Below are 23,438 nucleotides of genomic sequence, written 5' to 3'. Positions count from 1 at the left end.
GGCCAATTAAGGCCCGCCCAGTGTGACGTGCGCCCAGAAGCAGGTGAGTGGGGTTCCCATGCATCTGCTTCCCTTGTTCTTCTAGGTGGTAGAGGTTGCAGGTTTGGAAAGGTGTTGTTGAAGGAGCCTTGGTGTGCTGCTGCAGTGCATCTTGTATATGGTAAACACTGCAACCATTGTGCATCAGTGGTGGAGGGAGTGAATGTTTAAGGTGGTGGATGGGATGTCAATCAAGCAGATTGCTTTGTCCTGGATGTTGTTGAGTTTATTGAGTGTTGTCAGAGTGGCACTAATGCTGACTTGTGCCTTTTTGATGGCGGATAGGCGTTGCGGAGTCAGGAGGTGAGTTACTTGCCACAGGATTCCTAGCCTTTGACCTGCTCTTGTAGCCACAGCATTTATATGCCTGGTTCAGTTCAGCTTCTGGTCAATAGTAACCCCCAGGATGTTGATAGTGGGGGATTCAGTGATGCTAATGCCATTAAATGTCAAGGGGAGATAGTTAGATTCTCTTGTTGGGATGGTCATTGCCTGGCACTTGTATGGCATGAATGTTGTTTGTCGCTTATCTGTCCAAACCTGAACGTTGTCCAGGTCTTGCTGGATGTGGACAAGGACTGATTCAGTATCGGAGGAGTCATGAATGGTGCTGAACATTTGAAATCATCAGCAAACATCCACCTTATGATGGAAGGAAGGTCATTGATGAAGCAACTGAAGATGGTTGGGTCTAGGACATTACCCTGAGGAACTCCTGCAGTGATGTCCTTGGATTGAAATTATTGACCTCCAACAACCACAACCATCTTCCTTTGTGCTAGGTATGACACCAAGCAGTGGAGTGTTCTTCCCCCGGATTCCCATTGACTCCAGTTTTCTGAGGGTTTCTTGATTCCACACTCGGTCAAATGCTGGCTTGGTGTCAAGGGCAGTCATTCTCACCTCACCTCGGGAGTTCAGCTCTTTTGTCCATGTTTGAACCAAGGCTGTAAGAGGTCAGGAGCTGGGTGGCTCTGGCAGAACCCAAACTGAGTGTCGGTAAACAGGTTATTTCTGTACAAGTATTGCTTGATAGCACTGTCGACGACACTTTCTATCACTTTGCTGATGATCAAGCGTAGACTGATGAGGTGGTGATTAGCTGAGTTTGATTTATCCTGCATTTTGTGGACTGGACATACCTTTGAAATTTTCCACATAGCTGGGTAGATGCCAGTTTGGTAGCATAATACGTACATTATGATGAGAGACTGTGGTGCTACAGCCTCAAGTTTTCTATTTTTACACTCGCTTTGAACTCAGGGTATCTTAGACTGATAATTGTAAGGGTCAGCTGGTGCCAGCTGAGGTAGACAGAAGTAAGGAGATTCTGAGCCTCAACAGTGTGGAGATTTCCAGTGACAATTTCTGCTGCTCTGAAACTTTTTTTTGCAGTCATTATTTTTAGTACCATTGTGCCTATACAGATCCGTACTTATTTCTTATTTCTTCTCACAAGGTCAGACCACCAGCATCCACCACATTCCTTACCCATATAGTCAGAGTTACTTGAGGATTAGAGGCAGCATTCACCAATGGACATACTTTTTCTGTGCATTATGACTGGAGCTGGAGAAGCAGTACTTGTTGAAAGGAAGAAGAGTCAGGCAGCATTTAGGGAATATGCAATGCATTAAATATTACCACGGTCCTCCTTCCATCCCTTCAGAACATACATATAGACTGATGAAGACTTACTAAGGAGATATGTATAAGAGTGCGCACTTCAAAACGCACTAGGGCAGCCCTGCCACTTACTACATGTGGAGCTACCCTCATTGGTTTCTCTCTCTCTCTCCCTGACTTCCACATGACGCAGGTTTATTTCAGGAAATCTCTGTGATATCACCCAGGCAGCAATACTGGTACCTACTCACCAGGTGACTGATGCCCTTTGCAGCAGAACTGAGGGAATTCATTACCTTTGGCATCACAATAAGACAGTAGCAAAAAGAGGGTCAAGAGTGTGCTGGTGCTCAAGGTCATCAAGCAAGAAAAGGCAGGGTGTCCAGTATGTTACCACGGTTGCCCTGGTGAAGCCTTTAACTTCTGGCGACACTGATATGACGCCTGGTGATTGTGAAAGCTGAAACATATGTGCCAGCTCTATCAAGTGCCAAGACTGACGTTTCTAGCAGTTTACTGCCATGGACACCCTGCAGTCAGTGTCTCCTGGTGTCAGCTTCCTCAGGAGGGTTACCTAGTCACAAACTCTGAAATCTTGGAACTATCTTGTGTTCTTTTGTGCCACTCCCTGCTGCCTAGTTTGGTTATGTACATCAGCTGCTTCTCTGGTAGACATTTTTGAAAGTTACAGGATAAAGTTTAATAAGACATTCAGAGGTGTTGCCCAAGAGTGAAATGGATGAGTCAAACGTTACTCCTTCCTTATCTGGTTTGTCCAGCAATTTGCTGCTGTAGTATTCAGCCAGAACAAACATTTTAAAGACCACATTGTAATTTCTATTTACTCTGACAGATTACACTAATTTTATATAGGATTTTCACCAATCACTACTATAATAATTATACTAATGAGCTGACCTGGAACCCTTGTATAAATACCTCTCTGGATGGAATCTTTATTCATTGATGTAGAAGTGGCATTAACTTACTATATGGAAATTCCTTGGAACAGTCTGTTTGCAGAATTGGGCTATATAAATCTTAATTGACTGAATTTTGGTTGACTTCACATCTAAGTATTACCTACCAGAAAGACAGGGTGTAATCGCCCACAAATGTCTCGCTCTCCCGCACAAGGAAGGTGCCGTCCTTTCCGCCGGTCTCTGTGCAGTACTCATGGAGAAGCTTCTCGGCTATCTGACGACCGTCTCGCCCACCACCGAGTTTTCCATGGAACCACTTCTCACTGAAGTGCAGATCATTGTTGTTGAACTCCTGCTGAGAACCACAAACCGGGGCAAAGTGTAACCATCTGACATCAGGCCTGATAATAAGATACTCAATGTATGACTCAGGGCAGTGTCACTCACTAACTATTGGTGGATGGTCCCAAAATCTCACCAATTTCTTACTGGAGTATAGCTCTCTGGAATGCAGCACCATAGAGTGATGGATTGCAGATAGTGCGTCTGATCTCCACGCAATTGGCCCACTGCAGGTCGACACTTTCCCATGGAAAGGAGAACAAAAACTAGGACCAATGTTTTTACTAACTGATTATATTTTAATAGGGCCCCTTCACACAGCATAGAAGCTGGAATGATCCTCTTACATTTCTGGAATGTCACCCCAAATATTTTTTCTCATGTTTTGCTGCCAAAGACCACAAACCTGCCCAATTACAAAGTTAGCCCAGTGCAAAACAAAAAACTTGGTCACTGTTTAGATGTACTGGTTATATCACATGCTCTTCGTAACTTTGGAAAGCAGTAGAATAAACACTCTATAAAGCTATGGCATTAACTAGAAACTACCAAGTAGATTTATTTACAAGCCCAATACTCTAGCCATTATACTATCATGCTCCCTAATGTAGCATGCCAACGACAGTTTAAAGATTACAGGCTAAAATCCAGTTCAAATTATGAAGAGCCCAATCAGGTTTTGCCCTCCAGGCTATTGTCATCATCGGGACCCCCTTGAATTTAAATAGTGCCTGGTAATTTTCCAGCAAACTTCCATTAGCCTCAGAAGAAACAGAAAACAATAAAAAAAAACTAAGATTGAAGTTCCCTTGATGGTTGAGTGAGTAATTTTGGCATTCTGAGTCCTACAGGCTGGAAGATCTCAGATTCCAATTTTGGCCTGTGCTGAGATAGCTGATTTTGGACAAAGGGGACTATAGTTGGTTTTTGCACTTTGGCGAGAGAAGGGGAAGCCAGCAATGCTGATCACCATTGAGTAGCTCCTTCAGAGAACTTATGTGTGCACAGATCTCGGGTGAGGGTAGAGATCAGGCTTTGCTATAATGTTCTGTCTAGCATTCACCATCCAGTCTCAAGAGTGATCACTAAGGTGAATTTTAAAAAATTATTCATCCAGCATTTATTGCCCATCCCTAGTTGCCCCTGAGAAGGTGGTGGTGAACTGCTTTCTTGAACTGCTGTAATCCATGTGGTGTAGGTACACCCACAGTGCTGTTAGGGAAGAAGCGGGTTGCTTTGTCCTGGATGGTGTCGAGCTTCTTGAGTGTTGTTGGAGCTGCACTCATCCAGGCAAGTGGGGAATATTCTGTCACACTCCTAACTTGTTCCTTGTAGATGGTTGACAGGCTCTGGGGAGTCAGGAGGTGAGTTACTCACCACAGGATTCCTAGCCTCTTCCCTGCTCTTGTAGTCACAGTATTTATATGGCTAGTCCAGTCCAGTCCAGTTTCTGGTCAATGATAATCCCCCAGGCTGTTAATAGTGGGGAATTCAGTGATGGTAATGCCTTTGAATGTCAAGGGGCAATGGTTAGTTTCTCTCTTGTTGGAAATGGTCACTGCCTGGCACTTGTGTGGCATGAATGTTATTTGTCATTTGTTTGTCCAATCGTCGAAATTGCCCACGTCTTGCTGCATTTGGACATGGACTGCTTCAGTATCTCGGAGTCATGAATGATGCTGAACATTGTGCAATCATCAGCAAATATCCCCACTTCAGACCTTTTGATGGAAGGGAGGTCATTGATGAAACAGCTAAAGATGGTTGGGCCAACGACATGACCCTGAGGAACTCCTGCAGTGATGCCCTGGAGTTGAGATGATTGACCTCCAACAACCACAACCATCCTCCTTTGTGCTAGATATGACACCAACCAGCAGAGAGTTTTACCCTCTGATTCCCATTGCCTCCAGTTTCGCTACACTCGGTCAAATGCTGCCTTGATGTTGAGGACAGTCAGTCTCACCTCACTCAAATATAGCTATATCCCAGAGTGAGTTAGTGCCTTCAAAAAAAAAGAATTAAAAATAACAGTGGGGTACCTCTTTCTGTTCTTCTTCCTCTTCATCCTCATTGTTCTGGTACCTGGATGTTTCCTCAGAGTAATAGATCTTATTACTAGTCAGGACAAAGTAATGTGGGCTCCAGTTCTGCAAAGAATAAGTCATTGTAAAAAAAAATCACTTTGATTCCCACCCTCCCCAAATCTAGAGTCTAGGGGCTATACTGGCCTCAAGTGCGTCAACACCTCAGAGTAGCGAACCACTGGTGCATTTCTGATATTTACAGGGAAACCCTTAAGAACAAGGGAATTACAAACAACTGCATTTTGAGTGGCCCTAGGGTCTGATTTTCCTTTACAGTGATTCAGTGTAAGAGCTTGGTAGAGGGGAAGTGCCCACCACAAATTTCTCATGATTTCCAGGCATCTGTGAGCTGCTTCTGTCCAATTGACAATCTCATGCATCAAGACACTAACGTATTTATTTGTCTCTATTATGGTGCTAATTAGTTGTTCTAATCATACTTTTCATTCATTTACTTTATGTATCGTGGTCCTGACCTGATTTATCCTGAAGTTCTAGAGTCACCCCATCTATCTGCCCTAATTAATTTATATTTCTGTGGGATATCTCCTTTAAACTTGTTGTTTTGAACTCCTTTAACCTTTCCTCATAGCTCATCACTTGCACTTGAGGTCAGTCATATGGCTTTTCTCTAAACTCTTCCCAAAAGATAATGGTCTAATGGTTCGAAGAATGTACCACAGTTTCCAAAGTGAAATTTTGAAAGCATGAAACTAGGAAATGGCCTATTCTTCCACAGATTATGTATAATCAGCTCTATCCATCACAGTGGGCCACACACAGAAACCCACCACTTTCCTCCAGAAACTGCAGGAGAAACCTCACTGCTGGTTACATCAACTATGAAGTGACATTAGCAGAAAGCCTCCTGAAGGTTATGATCATATTATCTTGCTTAGGAATTGGAACACATTCAGAAGAAAGGTTGGGTGTCTTTCACCTACAACCTCTTATTCTCTGATGTAAGCCTGTTTCGTCTGTTTGGTCAATACTACTTTAGTCTTTTTCCCCCAACCTCTAAATTAGCAATTTTCACATTCTTGCTCCTTCCTACGTTCTTACTATACTCAAATCAAGATTCATAAAGCCATAGGATAATAGTCATTTACGTCATAGAAGGAGATCATTTGGCCCATCAAGTCTGTGCCAGCTCCCCACAATGAAAACCAGTCAGTCCCACTCCCCCGTTCAATCCCCCTAGCCCTGTAAGTTTATTCCCTTCAAGTGCCCATCCAATTTCCTTTTGAAATTATTGATTGTTTCCGTTTCTACCACCCCCACGGTGTGTTCCTGGTCATTACCACTCGCTGTGTAAAAAAGTTCTTCATAAAATCTTAAATCTAAATCCCCTTGTACCATTAGCTAATGGGAAGAGTTTTTCATTGTCTGCCTTACCTAAGCCTGTTATAATCTTGCATACATCTATCAAATCTCAAGGAGAAAAAATCTCAGCCTTTCCAACCCAACCTTGTAACCAAACCCCCAACTCACCACCACCTCCCACCCCTATAACCATTCTGATAAATCTACTTTGCACCCTCTCAAGGTCCTTCGGCTCTTTCAGTAAATGAGGTGACCAGAACTAGATGTAGTACTCTAACTGTGGTCTAACCAGGGCTTCATAAAGGTTCAGCACAACTTGCCTGCTTTTGTACTCAATGCTTCTATGAAGCCCACTATCCCATATGCTCTGCTAACCACTTTCCCAAATGTCCTGCCCCTTTGAAGATTGATGAACATGCACCCCAGGTCCCTCTGTTCATCTGCAACTTGTCTGCCCATTCTGCTAGCTTATCTATATCCTGTTCCAGGAAATTTGTATTGTCCTCACTCCTCCAAGTTTGTTATCATCAGTGGATTATGAAATTTTATCGAGTACTCCAAGATCCAAGTCATTTACACTTAGCAAAAAAGATTCATCACACTTCTCTATCTCATCTCTTATCGTCACTTCAAAATTGTTGAACCTCTTGTCTTCCTCAGTCTTATCCTTCCTTCTATAATCTGCAAATTTTTAAAATCCAAGCTTGGCCTCAACCAATCACTACTTCTTGATTTACTATAATTGCGCTTTAGGCCTTGGCTCTTAACCTAATTTTCTCAGTTACAAACAAGTCAGTAAATTTGAAAAGAGAAATAGTTAAACAATACCACAATGGTATTGATGCTGGTGGTGAGGAGTGAACAGCACTTACGTGGTCAATAGGGTCCTCTAAATACAGGATACCATTTTTAATAGAATTGCTGATGTCATTTTCTGAGTAGCTGGCTGACGAGACCTCTTCGTACAGGTTGCCTTCCACCAATTTCTTGTGCTTTAAACCAACAAGAAAACAAGTTTTACATGAGGGTTCACTTATGAGACAGCATTCCAGATTGGTAAGCTGAAGCAAGCACAGTGCCACGGTGAGCTCAATGGATGGTCATTTTTATTACAAAACAAATTCTAATGAAACTTAAAAAACTAAGAAGGCCCATCCCTGAATGATTGACGGGTATCTGAGCCAGTTGGAATGGAAGGCCGCAGATCTCTGACCAGTAGCACTTGCATGTTAGAGATAGTGCCCCCTAGGCTATAGAGCAGAAAATCGGCTGTCGAAAAGTGCACTTGTTTAGAGTCAAGTGAGGGAAAAATCAGGTTTTGTTGTGATGATGCCTCCTACAATTAATAACTTAATTTTGAAATAATTGGATTCTGCAATACCATGCAAGGTGGTTTTGCAGCATATCAGTCACACTCCTTTGTCCTTTTGTCTATGACATCTTTGGCAATCTCTTCTTTGCCTCCACCTATCACTGGCCCTCTATCCAGCTCTATCTGTCCCCCCCTCAAACAACTTATATTTTACCTCATTTCTATTTTTCTTTAGTTCTGATGAAGAGTTATATGGACTCGAAATGTTAACTGTCTTCCTCTCCGCAGATGCTGTCAGACCTGCTGAGCTTTTCTAGCTATTTTTGTTTTTGTACCATTAGGTTTGTTCACATGCCGATTAGTGCCCAAGTGGATGCAGTGGCCTGCTACTCCAGTAGCATGCTGCAACTGACAAGGTGCTGCTACTCTCTCTCAATGTCCCATCAGCCTCTTCCATTGATTGTATTTGGCATGAGGAGAGGTGCAACTGCAGGAAGTCCAATTCAGGACTTAGTTGCTAGAAGAAAAGGGCCAAGAGGCTCCAATTGCAACAGCCAAGCGGAACACACACACATCCTTGCCATTCTTAAGAGAAGAACAAGGTTTGACTTAAAAGGTCACCCAATTGCACAATTGAGAACCCGTATGATAAAAGGCACTCTAGACACACACTGAATGGGATTTCATTAAAATTGTGATAGCATGAAGGTTATCCTTGGAAAGGTTGTAGAATCATACCATAGTAAAGCACAGGAGAAGAACATTTGGCCATCAAGTCTGTAACAGTTAGTCCCACACCCCTCCTCTGTTGCCCTGAATTTTGTACTCTATGGGCTGAGTAATACACCACGGTACCAAGTGTTCCACACCCGGAAGTCAGCCCCATTTCAACTTCCAGGCCCGCCTTCAGAACACGCCCGATAAAACGTCAATTGGGACTTTGAGTGCTATGAGGCTGTCATCCTGCCCAATCACTGTTGGTGGGTGGGATGTCCAGCCTCCGAGGTCATTGGCCATGCCCCAGAACGAGGTCACAGCCAGTAGTTTAAAGGGCCCCTTGGCACAGAACACAGGGGACCCAACAAATGCAGGAACACTTCAAACTCCGCAGTAAAATTTATCATTGAGCAGTTTGCAGGCTTCTAAGGTGAGTGTATTTTATTTTGAGTTTTTATTTTCAAAAGTGGTATTCTTTTTTAACCTGAACAAGTCAACCGCTTACTTGCAAGGAGGAGTTGTCTAGTTGTTGGATGTTTCCCTCCAGAGATGTCTGTGCCACTGGAGTGAGGGGCAAGGCGGGGAGAAGGGCCAAACTAGCCCCTAGATTCAACGAGGTCCCTCCCAAAACTCCTCATACATGTAGTCTCTGACCGACGTGAGCTGCTGATGTCTGCCCCTGCTAAGAGGAGTAAGCCAAGCCAGGTTCGTGCAGCCTGGGAGGAGGTGGCCGAGGAGGTCAGCAGTGTTGGGCTGGTCAGAAGGAAATGGTCCCAATGCCAGAAAAGCCTCAATGACTTAATGAGGGTGGCCAGGGTAACTAAGACCTCAACATGTACAGTCTTGTACCAGTATGCTACAGGGTTCTCAGGAGAAAAGTCAGTTTGGCTGGAGCTCAAAGGCATCATGATTCACCAAGGACACAGCTGCCTTTGACGATGTGCATTTAACGCTTTGGTCCAGTTGTAGGGTGGGTGGGTGGTTGGCAGAATGAGCACATGATGGATGAGCACAGCATCCAGGCTGGCATGCACTTAGCTAATAATGGGTAGGCAGCATGCCATAAGATAATTTGAAATTTTTTTTCTTTTCAGCAAAAGTGAGACCAGAATGCCAAAATAGCCCTGGGAGATGGCCAGGAACAAAACATAGCACTCTGCAGAGCACTCAGCAGCCAAGAAAAGGCCTCTAACTCAAATGATTTTAAAATGGATAGACTGCTCACTCAAATAAGCGCTCCTAGCAGTAACAGATCTACTAACTGCTAAGCTGAAATTTAGGGTTCAACTGCACCTTTTAACAAGCTGCCCATTAAAAAAATGGGAACCACACATTGCGTGAATTTGACTCTGAAAGCATATTATAGTGTTCACACCATATTATGGCAGTCAATTGGGTTGTTAATGACCTTAAATACACTGTTAATTGACATTTACATAATGTGGGCATGGTTCTGGCTTTTAAATCCACCCACCTGCTGCATTATAAAAAACGAGCATGATGACGTCGGGAACATCACCTGACATCATCATGCCCGATAATACGTCTCCGGATGTGGGGAATGCTCCCGATTTGAGAGCATATTTTTCTGCCCTATGTCTCTATTTATAATGCACATGATCCCATATACTTTGTTACTTGCTTTGTTAACCTCTTTTGCCATCTTCTAAGATTTGTGTAAAAATAGCTCCGGGTCTCTCAGTTCTTGCTCCACTTTTAAAATTGTACCATTTAAATTGTATTTTCTCATCAGGTGGAATGATGAAGCAGGCTTGATGGGCCATACGGTCTACTCCTGCTCCTACTTCTTGTGTTCTCCCCTCATTTTTCTTACCATCGCCTCATACTTCTTTGCGTTGAACTTTATCTGCCCTACACCCACCTTTTCCATCAGCCTATCTCTATCCGCTTGAAGTCTATCGCTTACTTCTGTTACAGCTGAGAGTTTTATAAGATTATTATGATTTAGGACTGGTGAGCAGGACTTTTTGGATGGTGGGGGTTTCTCACTCTGCCACCCGAAGGGTTGGTGAGGAATGCAACCTCGCCGATCACAGCAGCCTCAGAGCCATTTAACAGAGCGCTTTAATTGACTGGAGGCGGGACTTCCATCCGTCACTCAAACTGATTGGCCGGCAGCTCTGTAGTCCCAGCACTGCCAGTGACAGCAGTGCAGCGGGCAGGACTGTGACTACAGCAATTGCCAGAAGTCCTGGGGCAGAATTTTACAATACCCCACCTGCAGGTTTGCGGGTGGGGGGGTCTGTAAAGTTCCCCAAGTGGTCTTCCCACCATCCACCCACCCAATCCCAACTTGTCTCCAATTTTAGGTAGGGCGGGCAAAGCATAGAGTGGCCCACCTGCCCTCACCCCAATTGAGGCCCTTAAATCACCAAAAATTGGTCACTTCCCACCCTGTTCTCAATTTTAAGGCTGGCAGGAGGAGCTCAGGGGCTTTGGGGAAGCCCAGCAGGTCACTCTGTTCCCTTAGGTGTGAAGTAGGGGATTGCCTCACTGAAGGGCCTCATTTCCACATTGGTCAATAATTGGACACTGGACATCCATGTAAAACCCGCTGTGAATATAAATCAGTACAAATGAGGCTGAGAATTGAGCATATTTTTAAAAGTTTATTTACTCTTTTACGGAATGTGGGCATCACTGGCAAGGCCAACATTTGTTGCCCATCCCTAATTGCCCTTGAACTAAGTGGCTTACTAAGCCATTTCAGAGGCAACCACATTACTGTGGATCTGGAATCACATGTAGGCCAGACCAGGTAAGGATGGTAGATTTCCTTCCCTAAAGCGCATTAGTGGTCCAGGTGGGTTTTTATAAAAATCTATGATATCTACTGCGATAGTTTTCAATTCCAGACTTTCTTAATTGAATTTAAATCCCATCAACTACTATGGTGGGATTTGAACCCATGACCCCAGATCATTTAGCTAGGTCTCTGGATTACTAATCCTGTGATATTACCACTGTGCCACCATCCCATCTGATATTATAATGCTACTACTCTTCCTTTGCATGCATCTGCCCAAAAATGGAAGAGCACTTCTGACAGCCACTGGAAATAACAGCATAAAATGGGTAGGCACATGCAAATGAGGTAGCAATAACACTGTATTGTCTGAAACCTATTCCCCACTGCTATTTGCCCGATTCCTGTTACAAAATCCGGCCTTCATTCACTAAGTGTGTACATGAAAAATGATCATTTTATGGGAGGCATTGAAGGGCATTCAGTGCCCATGGAATGCTACACAAGCAAGGATCTAAGCCTTCATTTCTTAAACTAATTTAACAACGATCAAAAATAGATCATAAATCTGTCTAACTCAGCCATGAATATATTCAATGAGTTAGCCTCCACTGCAATCTGGGGAAGAGAATGTCAAAGATTAACGACCCTCAGAAAAGAAATCCTCCTCAATACTGTCTTAAATGGGAGACCCCTTATCTTTAAACTGTGCTCCCTAGTTCTCGATTCCTCATGAGGGGAAACATCCTCTCGGCATCAGAATCCTACATGTTTCAATAGGATCACCTCTCATTCTTCTAAACTCCAGTGATTATAGGCCCAACCTGCTCAATGTTTCCTCAGTGGCCAACTATTGATAAATTCCCCCCTAACTGCTAGTCCTTTATTTTTTTTCTCTTCTCCTTTCATTTTTGGTGATATCCTGCTCTGTGAGTTTACATTTCTCAATGTAAGAAAGAATGACGCATATGAAGAGATTGGCAAAACTATTTAAAATTGGCCCAAGATACTTCAGAATCAGCAGCAGCTCAGTTGAACAACACAACAGGTCTCGAATTGAACATGGCAGGCAGATTCAAGTGACAGGCAGTATTCCTGCCACAATAAGTTACTGCCTCACCTACCTTTATCAGGATTTTTTTCTTCAGTTGACTGGGCGATGGGAGTTCATCTGCATTGATGTCTACAGGTTTGGTCAGCAGCATGTCCCCAAAGACCTTCTTGAAATGAGATGCCATGTTTCGCTGCTGCACAACACTGCAATGGTCTTCAATAGAGAGGATTATCGGATACCTACAAGGTACACACTTAAAATCAGTAACACCCTGTATAATTTTGGCTGTTGTTGCAGTTCCCATACTCATCTTGATAAATATGAATGGATTACCTAAATATTTGTGATGCAGACACATTATTAAGAAAAAAAAACATATATTATAGAGTTTATTGTCAGCTGGGCTCAGTGGTAACACTCTTGTCTCTGATATCAAAGATTGGGGATTCCAGCCCCACTCCAGGACTTAAGCACATAATCATTACTTTGGTGCAGCACTGGGAACGTGCTAATTTGTCATAGCTCCAGAGGAACAAAGTGTTCTGTTGGTGCCCTGGTCATCATTTATCCCTCAACCAACATCACCAAAGAAAGATTATCTGGTTATTGATTTCATTTGCTATTTGATGGACCTTGCTGTGCACAAATTGGCTGTCACAGTTATTTACATCATAACTTCAAAATGGATTCATTAATTAAGTACTTGAATGGCCCAAGGATGTGAGGGCAGCTATATAAAAGAATTTCTTTTATTTTGAGTTATCCTTTAGCTTGCGCAGTTAGTTAATAATATAATGTCACCTGTGGGGAGCTCTCACAACAGTTGCACTGCCTAAAATTCTATCTGGTCCCACTTCACTGACAGAAATGGAGGTGTGGGTGTGGGGGCATCGGTGGTGGTGGAGATAAGGGGAAAAGAGACCTGCTCTTTGTTTGTGCCCCTGACCCTGGCACACTTAAATACTTTGGATCAGAATGATGCCATTTAATGCATAGCTGAGGTGCCCACTTCATGTAAGATGAGGACACTGGCTATAGAGCCTTACTTGGAGCAGACCGACCAGCTACATAGGATTATATAAAGAATATATGGCACAGAAATAGGCCATTCAGCTTAACGTGTCCATGCTGGTGTTTACGCTCCTTTCTAGTCTCCTTCCATATTTTCTCATCTAAATCTACCATCATAACCCTCTATTCCCTTCTCTCATATGTTTGTCTAGCTTCCCCTTAAGCCCATCAATATTATTCACTTCAACCATTTCCTGTGGTAGCGAGTTCCACATTCTCAGAATTCCCTACTGGATTCCCTTGTGGCTATCATATAATGATGGTCTCTAGTTATGCTGTTCTCCACAAGAGAAAACATGCTCTCTGCATGCACTCTATCAAAACCTTTCATAATTTTAAAGACCTCTATTAGGTCACTCCTCAGCCTTTTTTTTTTCAAGAGAAAAGAGACCCAGCCTATCACTCCTTTCCTGATAGATACACCCAGACATTTCTGAGATCAACCAGCTGTGCCAGACCAAAGACTTTTTAAAAATTAAAAATCCTTCTGACTTGAGAATTAACTGTTCTGAGGAAGCCCATCTCTTAAAGAGATAAGAAAGACAAGGCTAAGTTTAATAACTTAAATGTCACATTTATTGTATTTAGAACTGATAATGAAGAATGAGACAAAACATTCTAAAATGTCTCCCAGACATCGAGTGATGGTGGGAGAAGGAAGATGGGGCAGTGACCAGAAGTGAGTCAAATCAAAGTTGATTTTCAAAGAGGTGACAGAGACAACTCGCTCTGGTAGAGATATTTGAAGAGACTATTTCAATTTATGGAGTACATCTGTAGGAAGGTGGATTGAAAAGGAAGCAGAGTTGAGAAGAGGGTGCTGGCAGGAACGCAGGACTGGAACCACAATTCAAGGCTATGAAGCAACTTGTAAGATGAAAACAAGAGTTTTGAAATTAGCAGAAAGGGAGCCAATGGAGTAGTGATTGCAATAGATAGGAGAGCAAGACTTAGAGCTAGATTTTCACCATGGACAAGGGAAGCCTTAGTCAGGAAATCTCCCAAACTGACAGGCCCGTCTCCATAGAAAGGACCCCTGCAAGCTGATTTTTGCTCTGTGGAGGTAGGGACGTGATTGAATCCAGCCTGCTGACTCCTGAGGCAGTTCAGAAGTGGCCATGTAGGTGGACAAGTGTTGGAGCTGGCTGATTAGAAGGCCTGTGTCAGTTCTCAGGGACTTCGGCCCAGTTTTATAAAAGGTTGTTAGGCCGTCTAGCCCTCAGCACCCTCACCAACCAAACCTCATAAAACCCATGGTACCTCCATGTCCCTCATACCCCCATGCCACCTCCATGCCCCCTCATAACCCCATGCCATTTCCATGCTTCCTCATACCCTCATGCCACCTCCATGTCCCCTCATATCCTCATGTCACGTCATACCCCCATGCCCCCTCATACCCCATGCTGCCTCCATAACCCATCATCCAGTATCCACTATGGGCAGACCACAGGAGCCATGTGGCAACAAAAAAAACCCTCCAACAATCTAAGAGAGTTTTCACTCATGCACAGTTGATAGTGAAAAAACCTTTCATTTGTGAAACCCATTCAAAGATTTTAAATCCCCTCAAGTGTCAGTATGTTATAAAAACAAAAAATTTCCATTTAGTAACCACATGAAAGACAGTTAATCATTTAATAAGTTCTTAAAACTGTCAATCAGAATGTGAACTCAGCCCCCACTGAGATAAGTGGTTATGGAGCTTTTGAAACTCAGCCAAGGATTCAAAATGGGCTCTGTTTTAATAACAACACCTTGGTAAATGTCAACAATGAAGTCTATTGAAACTGCAGGAACAGACGGTAATTTTTTTCTAAACCACACCGGATGGCCTGTCTATCAATACACCCCAGCAGCTGGTGTTTGTTTTACTCTAAATGACAGCTGCAGGCTGTTTTTTTCCCCATGTTTTTGGGACTGGGGATTTAACTAACATCAGATGATGAGACTTAAACAGACCTCAGCCACCTTTCAAGAGCGTTTTCATCACCTCCATCAAATTGTGACTCCCACACTGTGGATTAAGACCCTTGGAATAGCCAAAATGATGTTTGTTTGAACTCAGCACTGATTTCAAATGGCCCTGTTGAGTTCATGTTTCCAACCTGTGTGATTCCTGCTCCTCCCCCTTCCCCCATCGGCAACAAATCGGATCTTCTAGGAACAGGGGAGGGCCTTCAGCATCCAACCCGACTCCGCGAATATCCACCCCCTAGAATCAGCTGGATGTAGGCATCACAGTGGCAGTGGGGGTAAGGAATAGGGTGATGTTTCAGAGGTGGAATTAAGTGATGCTGGTGGTGGCCAGAATGTGGAGTTTAAAAGTAAATTTAAGGTTAAACAGGATACTAAGGCTGTACAACATCAGGCTCTGGCTGACTGAGCAGCAAGGAGGAAGGACAGTACCTGGGCTTTCACTAAGAGCCAAACAGGATATCTTCAGTTTTGCCAATGCTGAGGTGCTTTGTGGCAGCTAAGCAGCTGGGTATCAGAGTAGTGATCATGGCATTAAGGGTAATGGCAGAAAGGTAGAACTAGTAAAGGGCCTGACCCTATATCTACAAACGATGTTGTTGATAAACTGTATGGAGGTAAGTAAAAGCAAGAGGCCAAAGATGGAGCTTTGAGACACATGTGAGGCAACTGTGTGGGGGCAGGGAAAGAAACCGTAACAGGAAGACATGATTGTTTGGTTTAGCCAGGTGAGAATGGAACTAAGATAGGCCAGTACCATGGAGGTGAACATAAAGGATAGAGGAGGATGGAGTGGCCGCCTGTATGGCCAGTGGACGGAGTGGCCGCCTGTATGGCCAGTGGACGGAGTGGCCGCCTGTATGGCCAGTGGACGGAGTGGCTGTCTCTATGGCCAGTGGACAGAGTGGCTGCCTGTACAGCCAGTGGACGGAGTGGCCGCCTGTATGGCCAGTGCCCCAGGGATGTCAAGGAAGCCAAGCCAGGAGTAAAAAGAGTTGAAAAGGGAATGATGAGAAAATGGCACAGAACTGTTTGAAAGAGGCAGGGGATACTGAAGATAGGCCAATAGTTTACAGGACAGAGATTGAGGATGTTTTGTTTCAAGGAAACTCAAGACTGATACAATTAGTTTGAGGAGGCCTTTGGAGTTAATGAACATTTGAACCATTTGGTTGCAAACTTATATAGAATGCCCTCCCAAATTGTTGGAGTAACTTACTCTGAGGTGACAAAGGCATGCTCCTTTATTGTGTACAGCACATCCAGGAATTTTATTTTGGAGGTAAGAGTGTGCCCATGATAAATAATTGGCAGATCATCTGGGCCGTCCCAGCAATCCACTGCAAAACAAATTGTCAATCAATCACAACATGGATTTATTCAAATAAGCCTTTGATACTAGTAAGGAAATTCCTCATTATTTCTGCAAGAGGTGTAGATTATCCTTTTGCAGCAAATTGAACCTGTCATTATGGCAGATAGGAAGAGTACAGTGGGTGACATTAAATAGACATCTAACCATAAATGAACATCTGGTGACAGGACTGAATTATAATTGTGCATTTGTTTACCCCTCCTCTTCCTTTCATATAGCATGATAACCAGCCCAATCAACACTGTAAAGTCCTCCTTACTAACATCTGGGGACTTGTGCCAAAATGGAGAGAGTTGTCCCATAGACTAGCCAAGTAACAGTTTCAGACAGTTATACTTACAGAACCATACCTTTCAACCAATGTCCCAGACTTTCCATCACCGTCCCTGGGTATGTTCTGATCCACTGGCAGGAGAGACCCACCAGATATGGTGGTGCAGTGTTATACAGTCATGAGGGAGTGAACTTGGGAGTCCTCAACATTGACTCCAGACCCCATAAAGTATGGCATCAGGTCAGATATGGGTAAGTAAACGGCCCGCTGATTGCCACATATAGCTCTCCCTTAAAACTTCAATCAGTGTTTCACATGTTGAACACCACTTGGAAGAAGCACTGGGCGTGGCAAGGGTACAGATTGTAGTCTGGATGGGGGAGCTCAATACCCAACATCATGAAGAATGGCTCAGTATCATCACTACTAATCAAGCTGGCTGAGTCCTGAAGGAAAAAACTGCCAAACTAGGGTGAGTTTCTGCAGTGCGTTTTGTAGATGGTACACATTGCAGCCACTGTGCACCACTGGTAGAGGAAGCGGATGTTTCAAGTGGTAAATAGGATGCCAATTAAGTATGCTGTTTTGTTCGAAGTTTCAAACTTTTTGAATGGTATGGTTGCACTTTTCCAGGCAAGTGGAAGGTATTTCATTGCACTCCTGACTGATGTCTTGTAGATGGTGGACAGGCTTTGGAGAGTCAGGAGGTGATTTACTCAGTTCAGAATACCTAATCTCTGACCTGTTGTCGTAGCCACGGTATTTATGTGAATGGCCCTGTTACGTTTCTAGTTGATGGTGACCTGAACTAAACACTGTGCAATCATCATGTTATGATGGATGGAAGGTCATTGATGAAGCCACTGAAGATGGTTGGGTCTATGATACCACCTTGAGAAACTTGTGCAGCACTGAGCTCCAGCTGAGGTGATTGACTTCCAATAACCACAGCAACTTCCTTTGTGCTAGGTATGACTCCAATCAGTGGAGAGTTTTCCCCCTGATTCCCATTGGCTCCAGTTTTGCTAGGGTGCCTTGATGCCACACCTGGTCAAATGCTGCCTTAATGTCAAGGTCAGTCACTCTCACTTCAACTCTTGAGTTGAGCTCTTTTGCCCATGGTTGGGCCAAGGCTGTAACGAGGTCAGGAGCTGAGTGGTCCTGACGGAACCCAAAATGAGCATGAGTGAGCAGACTATTGATGTGTAAATGCCACTTGACTGCACTGTCAATGACTCCCTCCATCACTTTGTTAATGATTGAGAGTGGACTAACTCGATAAATTGACTGGATTGGATTTGTGCTGCTTTTTGTGGACAGAACATACCTGGGCAATTTTCCATGTGGTTGGTAGTTGCCAGTGTTGTGGATATACTGGAATAGCTTGGTCAGTGGCAGGGCTCGTTTTGGACCGCATGTCTTTAGTACTGTTGCCAGGATATTGTCAGAGCCCAAAGCCTTTGCTGTATCCAGTGTGCTCAGTATTTTTTGATTTCATATGGAGTGAAATGAATTGCCTGAAGACCTCAGGAGGAGGCTAAGATGGATCGACCACATTGCACTTCTGACTGAAGTTGATTGCAAAAGCTTCAGACTTGTCTCTTGTGCTCGTGAGCTGGAGTCCAGCTTAATTAAGGATGGGGAAATTCATGGAGCATCCTCCCATTAGTTGTTTAATTACCCGCCATCATTCATGACTGGATGTGGTGGGACTAGAAAGCATGAACCTGATACATTGGTTGTGGGATTGCTTAGCTGTGTCAATAGCATGCTGCTTAACATGTATGTAATTCTGTTTTGTAGTTTCAAGTTGGCGCCTCATTTTTTGGTATGCCTGGTGTTGCTCTTGGCATGCACTTCTGCATTCCTGATTGAGCAGGGTTGACCTCTGGCTTGATGACAATGGTCAAGTGGTCAAGTGCGGAATATGCTGTGCCATGCTGTTATAGATTGTTGTCAAATATAACTCTGCTGCTGTTGAGGGCCACTCAGCTCCTGACCTCATTACAGCCTTGACTTCAAACATGGACAAAAGAGCTGAAGTGAGGTGAGAGTGACTGCCCTTGACATCAAGACAGCATTTGACCAAGTATGGCATCAAAGAGCCCTGGCAAAACTGGAGTCAATGGGAATCAGGGAGAAATTTGGATGGCAGTGGCATAGTAGTATTGTCACTGGGCTAGTAATCTAGAGACCCAGGGTAATGGTCTGGGAACCCGGGTTTGAATCCCATCACGGCAGATGGTGGAATTTGAATTCAATAAGAAACAAATCTGGAATTAAAAGCCTAATGATGACCATGAAACCATTGTTAATTGTCATAAAAAGCCATCTGGTTCACTAATGTCCCTTAAGGAAGGAAATCTCTCGTCATTACCTGGTCTGGCCTACATGTGACTCCAGAGCCACAGCAATGTGGTTGACTCTGAAATGGCCTAGCAAGCCACTCAGTTCTCAAGGCAATAAATGCTGGCCTAGACATCGACACCCTGCCCCTCCCCCTCCCCACCCCTCCATGAACAAATAAAAAAAATCTCTCTGCTGGTTGGAGTCATACCTAGCACAAAGGAAGATGGTTGTGATGGGTGGAAGATGGTTGGTGGTCAATCATCTCAGTTCCAGGATATCGCTACTGGTGTTCTCGGCTCAACCATCTTCATTAATGCCCTTACTTCTATCATAAGGTCAATACCATTAACAACTCCTCAGAAGCAGTCCATATCAAAATGCAGCAAGACCTGGACAATATCGTAGGCTTGGGCTGATAAATGGCAAGTAACATTTGCACCACACATGTGCCAGGCAATGGCCATCTCCAACAAGAGAGAATCTAACCATTGCCTTTTGACATTCAATGGCAAAACCATCGCTGAATCCCCCACTATCGACATCCTGGGGGTTACCATTGACTAGAAACTGAACTGGACTAGCCATATGAATACAGTGGCTACAAGAGCAGGTCAGTGACTAGGAATCCTACAGTGAGTAACTCACCTCCTGACTCCCCAAAGCCTGTCGATCATCTACAAAAAGCACAGTTCAGGAGTGTGATGGAATACTCTCCACTTGCCTGGAAGAGTGCAGCTCCAACAACACTCAAGAAACTTTACATTATCCAAGAGCCCAGTTGATTGGGATCACATTCCCAAACATTCACTCCCTCCACCACTGACGCCCAGTAGCAGCAGTGTGTACCACTTACAAGATGCACTGCAGGAACTCAGCAAGGGTCCTTAGGCAGCACCTTCCAAACCCATGACCACTACCATCTAGAAGGACAAGGGCAGTAGATGCATGGGAACACCACCACCTGGAAGTTCCAAGTCACCGCAAGTCACTCACCATCCTGACTTGGAAATATATCGCCATTCCTTCACTGTTGCTGGGTCAAAATCCTGGAATTCCCTCTCTAACAGCACATTGGGTGTACCTTCACCACATGGACTGCAGCGGTTCAAGAAGGCAGTTCACCACCACCTTCTCAAGGGCAATTAGGGATGGGCAATAAAAGCTGGCCTAGCCAGTGACACCCACATCCCATGAATACATTTTTAAAAAAGCGCCTCATGGATTCCTAGCTTTGAGTGGCCAGACATGTTCTAAACCTAGCGCAGTGGTAGTGCCACACAACACAATTGAGGGTATACTCAGTGTAAATATGGAGCTTCGTCCCCTCAAAAAATTAGTGGTGGTCGCTTCTATCAATATTGTTATGGGAGGATGCATCCGAGACAGGTAGATTGGTGAGGACGAGGTCAAGTAGATGTTTCCCCCCGTGTTGGTTCTCTCATCGCCTGCCAGAAGGCTTCTTTGGCAGCACCTCCAAAACGTGCAACATCTACCACCAAGAACATAGGAACATAGGACAAGGTTGAGGCACTAGAATGGCAGGCGCACTGAAATGCCACCAGCTGCAATTTCACCAACAAGGCACACACCATTCTGCCCTGGAAAAATATATCACCGTTCCTTCATGATTGCTAAGCCAAATCCTGGAACATCCTTCCTACCAGCACTGTGAGTGTATCTACACCACATGGACAACAGGAGTTCAAGAGGTGGGTTAACATGAGCTTCTCAAGGTCAATTAGCGATGAACAATAAATACTTATATTAACAGTGTTGGCTACATCCCTTGAGTGAATAGAAGATAGACCAAATTTACTCTCCACTACTCAAACAATATGGTATAACCAATTTCTAGTCACTTGTTAGTATGGACCAGTAAATATTCATGGCTAAAGTTTTGCCCCATTCCCTAATTTTGTTCTCTGTTTGGTGGGGGCAGGGGAGGTGGGAAAATGCTGAACTCTTTAATTTTACTGGACATTACTGACCTAGGCCTTGTTCCCTCCCCAAGGCCAATCATTTCTTTTCCCAAAACAAACACAGTACAAATAGCACATCTATACCATTAACATCACCTGGAACTTGTTAATTCACAATATCCTTTACTGTTGGAGCATGAAGTGAATTAAATGAGGTTGCATAACATGAATACTCATTCCTTTCCCCTCCTTTGTTCCTCTACATTTTATGCCAACTCACACCAACTACTGATATGCCTTTTCTTCAATGAATAAGAAAATCACATAGACCAAGAAAAAGCCAAGTTCAAATCCCACTCTGTGCTGAGTCAGCTGGGGCAATGGAAGCAATGTTTGAATTTGCTCATCATCCTTAGGCTAAGGAGGAGACAATCAGCCAATGTTTCCACTCCTGGCCACTCTCCAGTTGGCCTGGCTGCGGCTGCATCCCTATGGATGTCAGGTGACATCAGGTGATGCTGGAATCGAGCTTGGCCTGCACTGAGCCTGGCAGATTAACTGCCCATGAAAAATAGCCATGGTTTAGGGGAACTGTAATACAGTGGAGCCAGTGCTGAAGGGAAAAAAAGCTAAGAGAATCGGAAAAAGGAGAGCGCTTACATTCTATGCAGCGACATCCCATCCTCAGGCATCGGGCATAGGCTTCTAATGATGACTCACTGGAAAACTGGTCTCCAGTCAGATACCTGGAAGAGATGAAAAGCATTTCAGATCTTCGGTCACTGTGACTTGTACAAATAACGGCCCCTGATATTTACGGGGTGGGGGTGGGGATTTCTCATAAATCCCAGGAATGCTGGCATCATGCAAATTTAATAGCAGGACCTCATTATCATTTCTTTACACCATATCCCACCAGGCAACTGGCCAGATTGACAAGCTGGCTGATCTCTGCAAGGAAATGTCAGCGGTAGATGGCCATAGCCAGGGGCTGTTGAGGATAGTCCTGAGCAAGTGGGAAAGCTTGAGGATTGGTGAATGGTGTCAGTCTGTCAATTGGGATGGAGGGGGGAATTGAGAAAGATTGCGGGCAGAATGGAGGGATTGTGGGTGTTGAATGGCTAATTACAGAAGATACTCCTGCTGCTCCTGGCTCACAATTAGTGCTAGAAATAGCACTTTTAACTGCATGATCCACCTGCTCCCATCTCCATTTTGCTGCCTGGCTTCCTGAGGCCTGGGAAATGCAGCCGGCCAGTTAAATTTAATCAGACTCCCAACTGCACTTATTATAATGAGGTGCCCTACCTCTCAAAGGCGGAGTAAAGACAGACCATGCAACCAATGGCAACAGGTGGTAGCCTTTCCCTAAAAATCTCATGCCCTTTGTTTGGGAGAGGTTAAAATTTCCTCCAGTGTTTCTTACTGGTTGGAACAATTGAAGTAAAATGGAGTGCAATGCATCATTGCCACATTGATTTATTACATTCTACATCAGGGTTAGCCCATCAGAGAGAGGCAGTGAGTGGAGGTACCGTCACACCCAGAGAGCTTGCAAAGGGAGAGTAAGAGAGAAGACCACCTCTGAATTGTTCTGTCATAACTGTTTGCAGACCAACAAGGTAAATCACACACCTGCCTTGCTAGACAGTTAAAGATGTCCAAAAGATGGTGAGTAAGATCGGAAATCACAGGAAAATATACAAGGGTTGAGCAATATCACGATTGTTAAATTTACACTGTGTACTGATTGTCTTCACAGTTATTCCTGACCTCACAGACTAACATTGGGCTCAGTGGTACTTTCCCCACTAATATGAATCCACATCACCAAACAGCCTCAAATTAATGCTCACACAGTGAATAGACTCATGTCTTTCATTCCACAAACTATAACTCCCTCAAGCTTTACTTTGCGACGGACTGCAAATCAGATGAACATCCATCCTATTCCCACAATCTATTCTTGTGAATGTCTAAATCTGGCAGAGCTTCCAAGACCACTCCTTACCTACACCCACCCCTTCCCTCTGTCCTTCAATCGCATTGAGGCTAAAAACAAGATATAACATTGAGGTTCAGCGGGATTTTCTGTGATTTCCTATCCTGTGTGGAGCTGGTTGATCTCATGGGGTGGAATGGGTAAAGCTGCGACTCAGTATTTCAGAGAGTGAAAAATGCAGTCAGGGATCTTGCTTTTGATCACTGGGAAGCATGAGCATGAGATTCGGATTAGACCTGACTATAATTGAACAGCCTGCCAATACTCATCATCTAAGCTTA

At 44.0% G+C, this 23,438-nt stretch overlaps 1 protein-coding gene across 2 annotated transcripts in view; it reads right to left on the bottom strand.

The window, feature by feature from the left end:
• The window catches only part of LOC144679942 (1-phosphatidylinositol 4,5-bisphosphate phosphodiesterase gamma-1-like), a 249,940-nt gene that overhangs the window by 57,920 nt on the left and 168,582 nt on the right, over positions 1 to 23,438 (bottom strand). The window contains exons 11-16 of one of the 2 annotated variants that reach the window (XM_078540932.1): positions 21,816 to 21,901; positions 16,458 to 16,578; positions 12,261 to 12,429; positions 7,213 to 7,332; positions 4,973 to 5,080; positions 2,753 to 2,943 (exon numbers count right to left, since the gene is read on the bottom strand). In XM_078540932.1, the coding sequence (XP_078397058.1) occupies positions 2,753 to 2,943; positions 4,973 to 5,080; positions 7,213 to 7,332; positions 12,261 to 12,429; positions 16,458 to 16,578; positions 21,816 to 21,901 (795 nt within the window). The remainder of the gene's footprint in view (positions 1 to 2,752; positions 2,944 to 4,972; positions 5,081 to 7,212; positions 7,333 to 12,260; positions 12,430 to 16,457; positions 16,579 to 21,815; positions 21,902 to 23,438) is intronic. The other variant, XM_078540933.1, reaches the window with a different exon arrangement.

This window comes from Cetorhinus maximus, chromosome 4, assembly GCF_964194155.1.
Source record: "Cetorhinus maximus chromosome 4, sCetMax3.hap1.1, whole genome shotgun sequence".
Taxonomy (NCBI): Eukaryota; Metazoa; Chordata; class Chondrichthyes; order Lamniformes; family Cetorhinidae; genus Cetorhinus; species Cetorhinus maximus.
The sequence above is the reverse complement of the archived record's forward strand: the minus strand, read 5'-3'. Positions and strand labels throughout refer to the sequence as shown.